Genomic DNA, 16,290 nt, shown 5'->3' on the forward strand with positions numbered 1-16,290 from the left:
AGCAATCCTTACCGTCTCAGCTTAAAAAAATAATTTAGAAGAGTGTATTAAAAAGGAAAAAAATATTAAGAATGCAAAAGAAGGAAGAATATGACAAAAACTAATATTAAAACGGAAAAAAAACCAAATTAATGAAAACAAAGTTAAAAAAATAAATTATTACCAGATCTGATGAAAGTTCATTTAATGAAGGCAGGTGTTCTTGTAGCGTTTGCAAAATTGGGTGGAAATGTCGTGTGCGGATTTATTCTCCAATGTGTAAATAATTACTAAATTAATAGCACAGATAACAGATGAGAAATGCACAATGTCGTTATTTAGTCAATTTTTTCATGTATCTACAATAAAGCATGCAAAAAATATAATTATATCGTATTGTTTAAAAGGGACGAGTACTCCTTTGTGTCCCAGGTTCATTTCCCATTGTGCCCCGGGGGTGGGGCAGAATGGGGAAATTTCTTCTTTTTTTTAGATGCTATTTTTTTGATAGTAATTATGTATTTAGGTAAGTTGAACATTTGTTTTTTCGTAGATAAATAAGTTTACAAACGTTCGAATTGACCAATAATGATGTTTTTCATTTCAAACTCTCACAAATTGTAATCAAAGCCTCAGCCAGCTACCCCGTTCGGCCCCAGATTCCCCTAATTGTGGTGCGCAGGCCTGTATCTAGATTGGTGTTGACTGGATACACATTACAGTATCGCAGCGAGGTGAATGAAGCCATCAAAAGAAGAAAAGAAATTCTTTCGTGTCAAATGACATAACATAACAACCATAGAGATATAAAATATTTCACAGATGCATGTGAAAAACTTTACATAACATCATCTAAACTCTTTATAAGAGTATAATTTCATAATTTGTGCTCTTTACTTTATTCTGTGCATAGCATAACCTAGATCGGGTTATTTATTAATAAAATTTTACGGGATAATTTTTACCTAATCAAAAACTAATCATATTTCATTGGTTTTCCTCTCCATCATGAGGGTTGGAGCTCTTTTAATGAGGCAGCCGCCGCGAAAGCCACAAACTGAACCTATACCATTTCAGGAACTTTTACCTCTCAAGTTAAAGAATAGAGTTTCGAGTAAACAAACTATGTCGAGCAAAGTCGCCTGTATCGAGGAAATGGCTGTTATGTTGGCATGCTTAAAAGCTAATGAATATAACCAGAATGTATGCTCCAAAGAAATTAGTGGTTTTCAATCATGTTATCTGAATAGTCAAGCTGAAAAATTACAGAAGGAAGAGCAAGATAAGAAAGGTGTTATGGTTGCAGGAGATAAAAAATTAGGATTCAAAGGAATAAACCAGATGTTAAAAAACTTTCCGGCCCAGACGTAGTGAACTTACAAATGTTTAGTTTTAGGTGAGACAATATAATTACTAAATATTTTAAATTCAGGTTGATTCTATAATTTTAAAAGATTTTATTTTTTTCAGGTGTTGCATTTGAAAAATATATTTTAAAATTATGAATAATGAAGAATCACAGGAGATCTTGGAAAAATGGAAAGCCTTAAAATTTATTAGAATCATACAATTTTCTTACAATACTTCTTGTATACATTTCACACCCCAAAGAATGAAATTTTCTTTGAATAATCAAGTAATTCCATGTTTCCCATCTGACAAAGGCTTGAGTGCACATTTTTCAAGACTGTATATATGATAGAAAATAAATGTTGCTTAATTGTGTGCCCATTCTTTATTTGTGATCAACACCATCTTCATTAAAAATAAAAACTCAATTATGATTAACGGGAATACATAATAATATAAAAAATTCATTTTCAACCCAAGCTAACATAACATTTTCAACTTTTACCAAATGTTCAACATTCTTACAAATATTGGTGCCAATTTAGTGAGAGGTATAATTTTCAAAACTGGGTATAAAATAAGAAATACGATCAAGTAGATATAGTTTCTGATAAAAATTTACAGAATCTTCGGAGTTCTAATGAATGTAAAAAGTGTTATGTCAATACTAATCGTTGATGCTGTCGCCGTATAAGATTTAGTCTCCTCTTCACTTTCCAAGCATTCTTCATTGATTTTTGTCCCTTGCTATCCCTCTCCAGTTTTCATTCGCCCATACTTTTACTCGTCTTTTTCCCACACAATCTATTCATCTGTTATCCTCGGTTAAGCTTTGACTATACCCTGTCTGCCTAATCTATAAGTATAAAAGCACTAGGAACAATTTTTTTGTAAAGATATAAATATTTGCATTCTTATGATTTACTTAAATATTTAAATTTTGGGGACCTTTTTCAATGAGCAGTAAATAATTCACTTTTAGAAAAAGAAATGGAGTTTTAGCCACGGGACCATAACTCTGCTAATATTATTAAAAATATGAATCTTAAACATGTTCCTTGGACATGTTTAAGATTCATGTATTGACAAAATTTCTATGTGGATACATAGAAATTTTGTCAATACACTTGGCATAATTCACCGTGCTGCATTTTTCACTCTCAGTCTTCATTAAATTATCATTTTCATGATGGAATTAGAATTATTTGAAATAAAAAAAAAACTTACTTTTTTATGTTTTTGGACATGTTTAAGATTCATGTATTGACAAAATTTCTATGTGGATACATAGAAATTTTGTCAATACACTTGGCATAATTCACCGTGCTGCATTTTTCACTCTCAGTCTTCATTAAATTATCATTTTCATGATGGAATTAGAATTATTTGAAATAAAAAAAAAACTTACTTTTTTATGTTTTTATTTTAAACACTCACCGCTTTGTTTTTTTCATTTGTAATAAAATTACAGATACTAAATGAAATACAACATTAACCCCAGAGTAATAATTCGCTCTCGGTTAAAGAGAAGCCTTTTAGCTCTATTGCATAGAACAAAAACATTCTAAGTTTTTGGTTTGGTTTTTAGTTCCACAACTAACGTCTAATGGACGGTTTAGGTTTGCGCTTATGATTCTCGACCTGAGTACCTCTGGCCTGTTGTGTTGCTGTAAACTGTAGCTAACTTCGTGGTTGGTAATCATAGAATGGTTTTGGCCCATATGGACGACTATTAGCCAGTGGCTTATTATTACTCTGAGATATCAACTATAATATATACCTACAATCATAATTAAGTTAAATTAGATAGATATTGCAAATACATTTACATATAAATTAGTGCGATGTGGGTTTAACTTAAATATAATATGACTAAAACAAATAAGAAATGAAAATAAGTACAACTGTGTACTTAAAATTTGATTATTAGGTTATTATAATATATATTTTTTGATTTGATATTATCAAATTCATTATTTTCGATAAAATCTGTTGATTGGTGAATTTAAATATATAAAATATACATAGGTAGTAATTTAATTTTAGATTAATGTCAAGTTATAAATAATAAAACTATGGGTATTGCGCATCCCTGGGCAATATTTAGTAAAATAAACATTTGTTGCAACAGAAGGAAAACATTTTAGGTAAGGGAATTTGGAAGTCTATGCAATTTACAGGGCTTACGACCTGTCATTGGCTGGTTTAAGTGGCCACTTTACACACTGTGTAACATTCTCCATTCACATTTTAATCTTCGAATGATTCTCTGCTAAAATATTTAAAATACACAATGACAAAAACCAAGATATTTGAAAGTAACTTTGCAGCACTCGATGGTTTTCTATTATGAGTAATTACACTATCAAGTGAAAATGTGTTTGGTAACTGAAGATTATAAAACTTCTTTTCAATCCAAAAAATGGATTAGGATTTACTAATACAAATATTACATGAAGTACATATATTATAAATATGTGTTTATTAAAAGAATAAAACATGCATACATTATTTAAAATTGTCAAATTAAGTTGCAGCGGCAGTTATTGTACTTGATGTACCAATGTGTGCAAAAAAATCAGTATGAAAGAAAAAATATACATACAATTGTTACTACGTATATATTATAATTATCTGCAGACAATATCTAAAAATTATTCCAATTAAGAAACAACATAATATGCAAACTACAGTTCAGACAATATAAGAAGATACTTGTGACAGATTACAATAGTGTTGTCTGATCATGTCAATAAGTCTGGTCATGTCAAAAGCAGACAGAACCGAAGGGCATGTATGACAAGATGTATGAATGTGGAGGAAGCTAGGAATATATGCCAGGATAGACGTGTGTGGCGGTCCATTCTCACTGCCTACCCCTACGGAGAAATGGCGAGATGGCAGTATTAGTATTAGTAGTAGTAGCAATAGTGTCGTGGAAGTCTTTTTTTCTTTCGACTTACGATATCGATTTTAAATCATTTTTTGTCAGATGGGGTAAATAGAAACAAGTTTTCATGACTAAATAGCTTAAGATGTAAATAAATAAAAAGCTTAACGTCAAAATTATTGTTGATCAATTTTAATTAATCATATTGTCAACTCTTTAAAATGAACACGCACAATATCTTTTTATATATAATTCCTCTGTACGTGTGATGTCACCGTACTCCTCCTAAACGGCTTAACCGATTAACATGCGGATTTCAAAAAAATATAGATCTTCGCGGTGTGCATGTTCGTAGATATTAAAATTTTCAATCTAATATGTAAAAAAGAAGTTAGGAGCATAAATGTTTTATTCATCAATCTACCAAGGTTGCATTCGAGGAGAATGCATTTGCAAAAAAATGTAAAATTGTTATTTTTTTGTGTATAAAAAAAAAGTTTTTGAATGTTTACAAACAGCATTTGTTTTTTGTGGATCTCAATCAGATTCTTTCCTTAAATTCCTAATAATTTGTACCCATTTATTTATTTTTATTGGATTTTTGGTGACACCAAAATAATATTAAATTCAATACATTAAAAAAAATCGTATTCCTACATAAGTACACCCCTTTGTTGGTGAGATGACCAGAGTTTGACGTTTGCAAAAAGAATGCCATATTTGAAAAAATATTTATTTTATGTTCTGGAATTCAACCATAAACAAGTACCTACTTAAATTCAATACTTTTTGAATATCAACAATTTTTAGTTTTGGAATGTAATCACAAACAAGTACCTAGATGAAAAGTCTTTTTCCAAGGAGTGAAGGCATATAAAAAAATTTAAAAAAACAAACAAAAAAAACAAAAACAAACGAGTGAAGGCGTATAAAAAAAAGAAGATAATAGCAGGCAAGCCAAAGTTCGGGCAGGACAACGGGTCCGCTAGTAATTCAATATTAATTCGATATTGTCGATCGATAGTGAAGTTTTCTGGTGGTACGTCACTATTGCGGCCACTCAACAATAAAGTACGGCATTTGTTTCCTACACTAAACTGTCAATATTTAGAGAACTTCAGGAGCGTACAAATGTCAAATTCTCTTCTAGTTGACTGTAGAATAGTGAACATATTATGTAGTTTTATATTATGTTAAAAACACACAATAAATTAAATATTAATTAGGGCTGACAATTACAATTACAACCACGAGAAGTAGATTCTTTTTGCCAAGTCTAACCTGCATTTATGTTTTTTTATACTTTTATTAAATGAATTTTTGTTAGTATAAAAAATCTACCCATGTAAAATGTAATGTGGTAAAATCAGTATGTGTTTTTTTTAAAAAGATTTATAAAATTAATCCCATTAAAGAATCAAGCATTTTCCAGATCCGAAAATAAAGGTCATTTTTGAGAGGCCTGGAAAAAATCTTCAGTTTAAAGTAGAAATAGATCTGTTAATCCACTGTGGAGCTGCGAGCTGAAAGCACTGCACTCTCTTCACAGTTATTCTTTCTTCGTCCGCTGATGAAGCAAAGTAAAATCTATTAAGTTCCTCGATGGCTTTGTCCTCCAACTGAAATACATTTGACAGGATTATGTTTTAAAAAGTAATATTTCAATAATGCAGGTTTGAAAATGCAAACTACAGTTATTGCATCACTATAAAAATATAGAGATCAGTAATATGATTATATTGAGAGGTTAAATTTGAAAAATATAAGCATACATATTTACCAGAGTTAAAGCTAAAGGTTTAGCCATCATTTTGGTGAAATTTTCTTTCTGTTTTCTCTCATCTTCCAGAATATCAGAGAAGGTGACCTTTTCCTCTTTCAGTTTGACAGTTGTCGGTTGAATTTTTTGCCAAGGATTCTTATGAACAGGCTGCTCTATAGCAGTTGCCGAAGCTTCTCCATTTGAATTGTCCGGCAATGATTTCTTCATATTAAGTTTATCTAACTGTTCGGCTAAGAAGTTTTGGTCTTTGTTTTCCAAAGCCAGTTTTTTTCTCTGTTTCTGTGAAAGTTTCGTGTTTACGACCATGATGTTGAGGGACGTTTGAGGGCTTCGACTTAATATTTCCTGCGGAGAATAGTTGAAATCCAAGTCCACCACAGGAGTCGGAGATGAAGATGTTGTGGGAGAACCGAAGCTATTATTTCTGGATATGGTACTCTGCGCAGGAGGACTGCTCGCTGACAAACTCCTATCATAAAAGTTATCTTGCTTGATAAGTTTGGTGAATGATTCCGGATAACTTTCTATAATACTGGAATTTTCTTTAACAGCATTGATAAGTTTAAGGCGGGCCTCGACTACTTTTTGCTGTTTCTTTAATGTTGTATTCACTTTAACCCAACTATTTGGTTTAGAAGTGACATTCTCTTCGGTGTTGGATATTTTTCTCAGAGAAAGAGTAACATCTTCGCATTTCTCGTGAGACAAATCAAGAGAGGCAACAGAGCTCACAGACTCATTCCGTTTTCTGGCCCTTTCACTTTCTGTAAAGCTGATATTTCTCACCTTAATTTTTTTCTTTCCGCTACTCGGTGTGATATCTTTTTTTATTTCATCAGTAAGTTCTTCTTCATAATTTTCCTCCAGATTAATTGGATAATTCACAGCGGATTGATTTATAATCTCATCACAAGGAGCTTCTGAAAATGGCGTAATAACTCTACTACACATGGCGGGGTTAAATACACTGTAATATTCATTTAAATTCTGCAACAATTCTGCCGAAGTTGATTCTAAAGCTTTGCTTTCCAATAAAGTTGGAAGATTGAGGGAGATATATTCCATGCAACATTTTTTCAGCTGCGGACAATTGCATGTATCCGCAAGTTGAAATATTTCTGGGACATTCTTCAGCGTAAGCAGACTTGAAAAAGTTACTTCGCACATTTCTCTCAAACGTGTTATAAACAGTTGATCGGAGACAACTAACATGTTGCACAGAAATTCGAGATCGTCCGTTTTCTTGATTTCTGGACATTCATCAGTATAGAGAAAGTTGATGATAGGCTCCAGTATAGAGCTGTGAATAGGAAGTGTGATTGTGGCATTTTTAGAACTCTAAAACGAAAAGAAAATTCAATGAGATTATTAGATTAATTCATATTATTTATTTATAATGATTTATTGAATGTTTCTTTGTACTTTCAACATACATAATTTTTAAATTTTGAAAAAATATTTTTATAACACTTTGAAAAACTGGCAATAATTTATTTCATTCACCTCTGTCCAGCTATGAGCGAACATCCCATTGAAATAATCTAATCTAGCAGACAGAATACATCTATGGGCTTCAATGTAATACTTATCCAAGCACTTAATACTCGTGTCCCACAACTCTGTCATATTGCCGCGGTTGAATCCAAATTTAGGGATTTTCGGCTTCTTCTCTTCATGTTTAATCATCACACACCCATTACAGTAACTGAAATAACAACAAAAGTAATATTATTTTTCATTAGCTACGGACTCAAAATAAATATCCATTTGTTTATGTTTTCCTATGTTGAAAAAACACTGTATTTATAAAACTCAAATTCAATGCCAGATGTGACAATCATTGAATGGTGCTAAACAACTTTAAAGCTGTCAAATTTACACACAGAACAAAGAAAATGTGTACATACGAATCGTCATTTCCAATAAAAAAAAAAATATTTGACAAAAATATTCATTAGAATTAGGTAAATTAATTTATGAGAATTGTTTACATCAGTGTTTTTCAACCTGTTGGTCACGACCCCCAGAGGGTCTCAAAGCCTTGCTTGGGGGATCGCCGTCACAAGCAAAAGCAAGCGTTTTAGGTCCTACACTACAGTAAAAATACAATAACTCCAGTAAGAAGGCTATGCCTGTATTTTTGAGATGCGAATAACCAACCTAATTTCTATTTGGAGTCTTTTTCTCTTTTTAGTTTTTATGTCTACAATTGAAGGAAACGTTTTTCGTTTTTAAAATATCACTTAAACTCTAAACTTCATTGTCAAATAAAATTTTTAAAAATAAAAATGTAAATAGGGGCTAGATTTCTTATTGTCCATGCGCTCTGTAGCTGCAAGACGTTCTGTTATCTAGCTCATATATATCATAATTGTAATATATCATAATTGGAGACGAGGAACTAGAATCCCAACCGTCCATGCGCTCTGTAGCTGCAAGACGTGTTGGGATATTTATTTATTGTACAGCGCCCTTGAGGTGATTTTCACAAAAATGGCGCTATATAAATTATCCAAACATGATTATTATTATTATTATTATTATTAAACATTAGTTGCCAAAGGTAGGATTTTGTGAATGGCACTAATAATTTCAAAGCTTCCCTCGCCAGCTCTGGATATTTTCTTTTTTCTTCCAGAAAACGTTATGAGAATTAAATTCCATTTTAAGCATGCCGTATGAATCTTATAGATCGTGCTGCCGCTCCTACCTTACACTTAATTTCTCGATTAATAATAATATGATTTTAATATAAAGACAATTAAATATGACATTGTTGAAATCACTGGTATACAAATATGTAGTATAATAAAATTAAGGCCTTGGGGACCCTGTCAGATTTTCTTTTTACTCGTACAGGGGTCGCGTATTTAAAAAAGTTGAAAAACACTAGTTTACATTGTGGAAAGACACATTTTTATATAACTTATCTAACGTTCATATGGATTTATTTACCTATAATATGTAGAAACACAAAATGTATTAAATTTTGAGTCAATAAAACCAACAAATAAAGTTTAATACTATTTGGAAATATCTTACTAATATCTTGATAAGATCTTGTACAACGATGTAACTTGTAACTTCTTTGCGGCTTCTTGCAGTAGTCTGACAGGATCCTGTACATTGTTAGTCACACTGCTATTATTGCTTTCCAACTTGGATTTGTTTTGTCTATTTTTCTTGTTTGCTTTCTTACTTTTATCTTTTTTGTTGTAGGCTTCGAATGCTGTAAATGATAAGTACGCAATAATATATGGTAAGATTTCTCATGTGCAGAGAGAATAGTCTTCTTTTACTAACTGTTGAAAATATCTATTTTACCAAAACATCATTCCTACAAACAAAACGACATATTTCAAATAAGAAAATCAAACTTGTCTTAAATTCTATCTCAAATATTTTTTTTTTATTAAGTATTTTCATTTTATTTGATTCAAATTTCATTTATTCCCCTGTCTTATATAGAACCAACCGATATAATCATCTTTATAAATTGACAAAATGGGCTTAAAAAGTTGTATAAACCATCTATACTTATCACATACCTGGTATGAAAGTATCATCAATAAAAAAACATTAAAATTGAGATTTATATACAGCAAAGCATAGGTTGACCATGTAATACTTAATGGCCTAAAAGCATAGGTCACATTTTAAAAATATTTTTTATTTATTTACATTCATAAGTTTATTGTACATTATTTGAGACATAAGTCCCAACTCCATGGGACTAAAAGTCCTGTGTTGAGATAGGACTAGCAATTAGTTGACACAGACATGAATATATTACCACAAATATAGGATCAGAAACATGAAAATAATTAAAATAAATATATATATATATATGGCACATCAATATGGTAAACAGTAAACTCAAACATTTGGAAAATCATCAAGGAATTTCCTACTCAAATCCCTCCCACTAAGGAAAATCCAGTCCTTAACTACTTTCTTGAAAATAGTTTTTGTCCTTGAGAGCTTAATACGCTCTTCCAACATATTATCAATGATCTAAACTTAAAAGTGTTGTATTTCAATGCATGAGAGTGAAATGATAAAACCATTTTGAAAAGCAGATTTTTTAAAGATTGGGGCTCAATTGAATAAATTATGAATATAAATTAAGGAATATCACACCAGAAATATCGTCAGCAAAATTTATAACATTGTCTTCTCTGCCGTTAGTAACATATTGGGGTTCATCGTCTTTAGGGACACTTGTCTCTCGCATAATCATAATTTTAGAAGGACCAGCATTGAGGAGGTCGCAAGTGCCCGTGTATAAGAACAATAAAATCTGCTTCAGAATTGTTGGATGGACATTCTCTATGTTGATTATCAGCTTCTCTGACTTTTCCAAGGTTTTCATGATGTCGGTGTCCATGTCAGGCTGCTGCACTCCGCATAATTTGGCTAAATATTCACTTCCGTTCGAGATTATGAATTTGTGGGCAGGAAAAGTTTGATTGTCCACCTGCGAAGAGATTTATTCAAATTAGGTAATAACTTGTATTTTCATAAAAGTTATGAATTCAAACACTTGGTACACTTCCACTTATTTATTTGACCAATTTGCGCTTTTACCTTCTAACAGGCATCCCCAAAATTTCTTTAATTTATTTGAAATCGCTTTATCTTCGAAAATAATAAAAATATTTCAATAAAAATTTCTACATACTAACTCAGCATATCCAAGCTATAAATTTACAGACCAAAACCAAATATTATTTGTAATTCAACATCATTATAGTTCAATTTGTTAAGTAAAACTCCATTTCTATTTTATAACATTACATATTTTGTATTTTATTTTATATTTTGTGTAAAAAAAAGAAGATTTGCATTGATATTTGAAAAATATGTACATATAGTTAAGACTTTAACAAAGAGATTGGTATGTTATATTCATATAAAAAGATTGGATAATTCCTATTTTTTGCCTTTGAAATGAGGCCGGCAAAAAAGGTATTTCTACCCTTCCCGCCGTTAAGCATCAACCCACTGAACAGGTAAAAATATCTTTTCCGCCCGAAGTGTTTTAAGTACATTTAAAAAATTCAAAAGCGATATAAAAATATTTATGTGCAAAAGAAAGGAACAATGTCACGAGATACACGTGTTAGCGGTGTACAATAATGGAGAATTTCATTCTATTCAAGTTAGCTTTTGATTATCATAATATATTAGCTAATCCACCTTAACTATTGAGAAGCATAATTTGTCCCTGGTTTTTCAATTTAAAGTTTGATTGATTTACAGAAATTAATCGGTGACTCGAAATTCCTGCAAAACCAAGAATTATTTAGCATTTATAGAATGTCTTTTAAAAATGGAATAATTGACTTTTTCATGAATATTTTCAATGTTTTTCGTTACTTTCACACCCATTATAATTAATCAACAAATAAAACCCAGAAATCAGATCTGTATCGGATCTTCAGGTAAGGAAAGGATAGTCAAATTTAGATAAAAACAAAACAGATGGAATTTGTAATTAACTTTACCTTAATGAGAACATCATGAAGCATGTCATACTCATTGGCATCATCCAATAGGGCGGTCATGTCGGCCATCAGTTGGGATGATGTTATTTGAGGTAGGTCCAATAATCCGGAGTTTGGTGCGACCTGCGAATAAATCATACAAAAAAATATTGATAGATAACCTCAATGGAGGACTTCTGTTCTGTGCTAAGTGGGGACAAAATAAATGCACTAAGTAACCAAAAAAATAGACTCGTTTATAAAAATACTAGTGAAAAGTTCGAGATTAAAAGTGACCAGATTTAAAAAAACCTATCTTTTGTTTTATTTTGCACCATAAAAGGCCTAGAGGTCCAATCGCGGTGGTGAATTTACAGTACAGGACACCCAGATTTTAAAAATCACAATTTAGTTATCTTAACAAAAAAATGAAAAAATTTCTGCACCATAAAGGATAAACCAAACGAGTCAAATTTAACAAAATATTTCAAACGAACACGATTTTGTGATAGTGCAATTTCCAGAACACCATGACTTTTTAAACAAATGAGATAATTTCAGACTATAAACAACTTTCAAAATAAAATAATAATTATTTTGATAACCATCATCATCATTCCATTTCCGCACCTAATGGGGCATAGGACACTGCATTGGTACACCAATTGCAGCGTATCTTGATCATTTTTGTTACATGAAGGTAAGATGATCAGTGATCAGAATTACGCTTCAGTTACCAAACCAGGGACTATGAAAATATTCTAGTGCAAAAACAATACGAGAACATCAAAACAATATCACATACAACTTTCTAAAACGAGACAAGGGCAGTCGAGACTAATAAATCAGGGACTGAAATTATAAGTAAACTATCAGACAAAAGTAAACAAAAGACTCGGACAACATTTACAAAAGATGTTAAAAACATTATCATTAACAATAGAATATGAATTTAAAAAAGAAAAATTATTTTGTTAAATGAATGTAATCCGTAAGAGTTTATAAATAAATTTCCATAAAAAAAAATACGTAATTGAACTGAGTACGAAAATTAACCAATAAGATTTAATAAGCATATCGAACCCCTAAACATTCCCTCGTTTTGTACATTACATTACAAAACCAAATAAAACTTTTGAGTATTCTAAAATTGAAATAAAATACTAGATTTAATCTATAAGAGAGGCCTTTACATAAATAACAATTCTCTTGTACAAACCTGCAATACGGCAAAGTTATTTCCTTTAATATCCCCGCAAATATCAACAGCCCTGTGAATATTGGGCAGTCTCTTCAACTTGATAACCATACAGTCGTCTCTGTCTATGAACTTGTTGAACTCTGCCTTGGCTTGAAGCTTGTCCATGTCTTTACAGGAAGTTGTGTTCTTGTGGGGCTTCAGCTTCTTGGGAATTATGGTGCCGTGGAATGCCTCCCCTTGTTTGGTTGTGATCATTACGGATTCCCTTGTGAAGGCCGTTTCCATCACTATCACGGGACGATTCATAGAGAATATGCACCTAAAAGAAATAGATAAATCACCTTAAAAAAATACATAAACCCCAGAAAGAACTTCCTGACAAACTGAGTTGTATAGTAATAAAATAGCATTCGCAGAAAAGTAATTGGTGCTTGCACGGTTAACGCGTTCAAAAACCAACTGGACAAACGCATCAATTTCTTCGATTTTCACGACCGTTCGGATGAATGATGTGTTTTTCTAGGTGCCATCAACCCTTGACGTTTAACCCTAAAAATGGACGCTGTAATGCGATCCGAAACTTTGGAAGAGAGCGTGAATGACACACGGCATTATAACCCAGAAAAACTTATTGTAAACGTATAAATTTACCAATGATATTTTGAGTCTATCCAAATTTTTGTAGACGAGAACTGTATTCAATTCCCTTAAGAGTAATTAATATAAATAAATTACAACAGAGATTAGTTATTGTTTTTATTGTAAGATTATTAACTTCAAAAAGATCAACAGATGGAAGAATCGAAGGAATATAGATGTTCAAACATAGGCAGAATGGTGAATATTACACAGTGTTTAAAGTGCCTACTTAAACCAGCCAATGACAGGCCATAAGCCCTTGAAATGCCTAGACTGCTATATTCCCTTCTATAAAATGTTCTTCATCTCTGTTGTAATAATATATGTATAAAGAATTTTATTGTATTACAAGTGTATTGTTTTTTTTTCTTCACTTTATTTGATATATTTAAAACACAGTTTTAGATGTACCTATACGCATCAGTTCAGAAAGAACTTCCAGACAAACCGAGTTGTGTAAAAATGGAATAGCCTTTCCTGGAGAATGATTGGTGCTTGTTTCGGTTCTTGTTTCATTGCGTTCTTTATTCTGTCTGAACTAGGAACTCGGTGGTTTTATTTGCAAAAATGCTTTAATTTGAAAAAGTTTTCTTACCTGGTGCGAGCACCCTTCACTTGCCCATGTTTCTTACAATAGGCATAACCTAAAAAAATACTGTGCATGTACGGTGCTGCCCCAAACATCTAAGCTCGGATAAAAATCATATCATCGTCATTCCCTTTCCGCACCTAATGGTATAGGGCACTGCATTGGTACACCAATCGCAGCGTATTTTCATCATTTTTGTTACATGAAGGTAAGGTGATCAGTCTTACGCTTCAGGTATCAGTCTAGGGACTATGAAATATCCTAGTGTAAAAACGCCCTTTTTAAATAATATTTCATGTCAACCATGTCGGGAATCGAACCCGAGACCTCTTGCATGGTAGGCAAACAAGCTGAAAAATCTAGAAAATCATATTGCTGAAAAAAATATCAAAGACTTTGTTACCAGCAACATCTAGAGATTTAAAAAATATTTTTGGGATTATCAGAGTTTAAAAAAAAGAAGCCCCTACTGTATCCACTCACCTAATCAGTTGATTATTAGTATCCTGCCACAGATAGATGTTTCCGACAGAATTGAGAACAAGCACAGACAGCTGCTTTTGGTATTCTGTCAGCTTGTCTCCCCCTGAGGTCTCCCTCCACAACCTGGACACTCTGATGTTGTGTTGACGGGAGGCGATCTTCTTGCACTGGAATTGGTACAGCAGATAGATGTCACCGCGGCTCGTCACTGCTACTGTGGCGCCGTCACTAACCGCCACACACTCGATGGTGCTGCTATCTTCGCTGCCACCAAATCTCAACACCTGTGAGATAACAGGTATTACTGGATGATTATGGAATTATTCGATCGGTGACTTGAATGAAAGAGCCAAACCACCAATCAGCAATTCTTTCCGAAGAGACTTGTGACGTCACTCGCAGGTAATTTCAAAATAACAAAACTTTAAAAAATCATAGCGCTGATAATATAATATATAAAGAAAAAAAACACTGAACTTCCTCATTGGCTTAGGCCGTATATACAGGGTTGACACTCGGGGTTGAAAAAAAATTGTGATAAAACTAGAACAACCTTAGGTCTGTAAAATAAAGGTTATCAGGTGCAGTAAAATGTTTTAAGATATTAGATTTTTCATTTATGTCTCGTGATCGTGCTTTAGTTGTTACATAAAATAATATTTTAGTGAATAAATAATTCCTTTTTTTAATTTTTAAAGTATCAAATACTTTTTAAGAGATGAGATATATCGCATTATAGTAAGTATTTGAAATGAATTCTTTTCAGTATGAAAATAGTGTTCTTAACAAGCGTGCCAAAAATGCTGATCTTAATCATTATTTTAAAGTCCTGGTATTTTTCTTCTCAGAATTTAAAAACCTTGGTAGTAAAATGGGCTTTTAGATGATACCAAAAAGAAACCAATTAAAAAGATGATATTTTAGCAATACACGTAGAGAGAGTGCAGTTTCTAAGGAATTACGAAGCGGGAAAATTTGATACCAAAAATTGTTTTGTTGAAAGAACAATAAAAGTCAATATTAGAGATGAACTGTCTATACTGCCTTATTTTACTATCCGCAGGATACCGAATAGTAGTTCAATATTGGGCGGATACGAAATATTCATAAAACTACGAAAATTTCATGAAATCAACGCCACTAAATTGATTTCTTGATGTTGAAGTTACGGTCATTATTTGAAAAATTGTCTTGTCTTTGCATAAAACATTCGTCAGTGTTTAGTACACACTCTGAAAAAAGAATTTAAATGGCAAACAAAAAAATCATAAAAATATATTTGTGAAAAAAATGAAGGGGTGAAACTACCCAAAACCCATTGTAATTATTTCATAACAAATTAATAAACCATATTGACATGTTACTCTTTGATCGATAAGTTATCATTGAATATAACACCTTTTTATTTTATGCCCATTCAAAGTTTTGTTTTGACTATGAAAGAAATTCGAGCAACGGGGTGTTTGTACTTTTTACATAACTGCTTATCATTGAAGAGTATCTGGCTATCTGGCTTAGGGGCTCGTCGAATATCTGGTATCTGGCCAAACCACCATTCGTTTCATCACTAGTCGATAAAATTTAAGATTGACCTTTATTGTACATGAATAACAACAAAATCACCAAGTATCAAATATCTTAGTCTATAAAGCTACGACAAGCTTAAATCTTCACTATCAACAAAACGCTTATTTCCTCAGAACTTACTTCAAAGTAGTTACGGCCTTTGTGGTGATGGCAGTATTCCCATTCCCATGCGCGTCAGTTTATCATAGAGAAATAGATAGAAAAATACCTTTTTAGGCGTGACAACAGTTCTCTCTGCATACTTGGTGTGACCCAGCTGGCCCCCCCGTCTGGCCCCCACGGCTGGCCGGGCCCGCGGCGTGT

At 32.2% G+C, this 16,290-nt stretch overlaps 2 protein-coding genes across 2 annotated transcripts; one reads left to right on the forward strand and one right to left on the reverse strand.

Annotated features, from left to right (window-relative positions):
* The first annotated feature begins 779 nt into the window (after nucleotides 1-779).
* Nucleotides 780-1,704, forward strand: LOC148279512 (small ribosomal subunit protein mS37). Its single transcript, XM_088229828.1, has 2 exons — nucleotides 780-1,375; nucleotides 1,450-1,704. Exon 1 carries the CDS (start codon nucleotides 988-990, stop codon nucleotides 1,348-1,350), a length of 363 nt encoding a protein of 120 aa, XP_088085954.1. The 5' UTR covers nucleotides 780-987; the 3' UTR covers nucleotides 1,351-1,375; nucleotides 1,450-1,704.
* A 3,035-nt stretch (nucleotides 1,705-4,739) lies between these two features.
* Nucleotides 4,740-16,260, reverse strand: LOC148279513 (inhibitor of Bruton tyrosine kinase-like). Its single transcript, XM_088229827.1, has 9 exons — nucleotides 16,196-16,260; nucleotides 14,401-14,684; nucleotides 12,708-13,008; nucleotides 11,510-11,632; nucleotides 10,143-10,479; nucleotides 9,045-9,231; nucleotides 7,506-7,707; nucleotides 6,000-7,340; nucleotides 4,740-5,838 (listed from the first exon to the last, which is right to left on the reverse strand). The coding sequence occupies exons 3-9, from the start codon at nucleotides 12,993-12,995 to the stop codon at nucleotides 5,695-5,697; spliced, it is 2,622 nt and encodes an 873-aa protein (XP_088085953.1). The 5' UTR covers nucleotides 12,996-13,008; nucleotides 14,401-14,684; nucleotides 16,196-16,260; the 3' UTR covers nucleotides 4,740-5,694.
* Nucleotides 16,261-16,290: the final 30 nt, after the last annotated feature.

This window comes from Micrasema longulum, unplaced genomic scaffold, assembly GCF_059751315.1.
Source record: "Micrasema longulum isolate JH-2025_06_02 unplaced genomic scaffold, ASM5975131v1 h1tg000713l, whole genome shotgun sequence".
In the NCBI taxonomy this organism is placed as follows: domain Eukaryota; kingdom Metazoa; phylum Arthropoda; class Insecta; order Trichoptera; family Brachycentridae; genus Micrasema; species Micrasema longulum.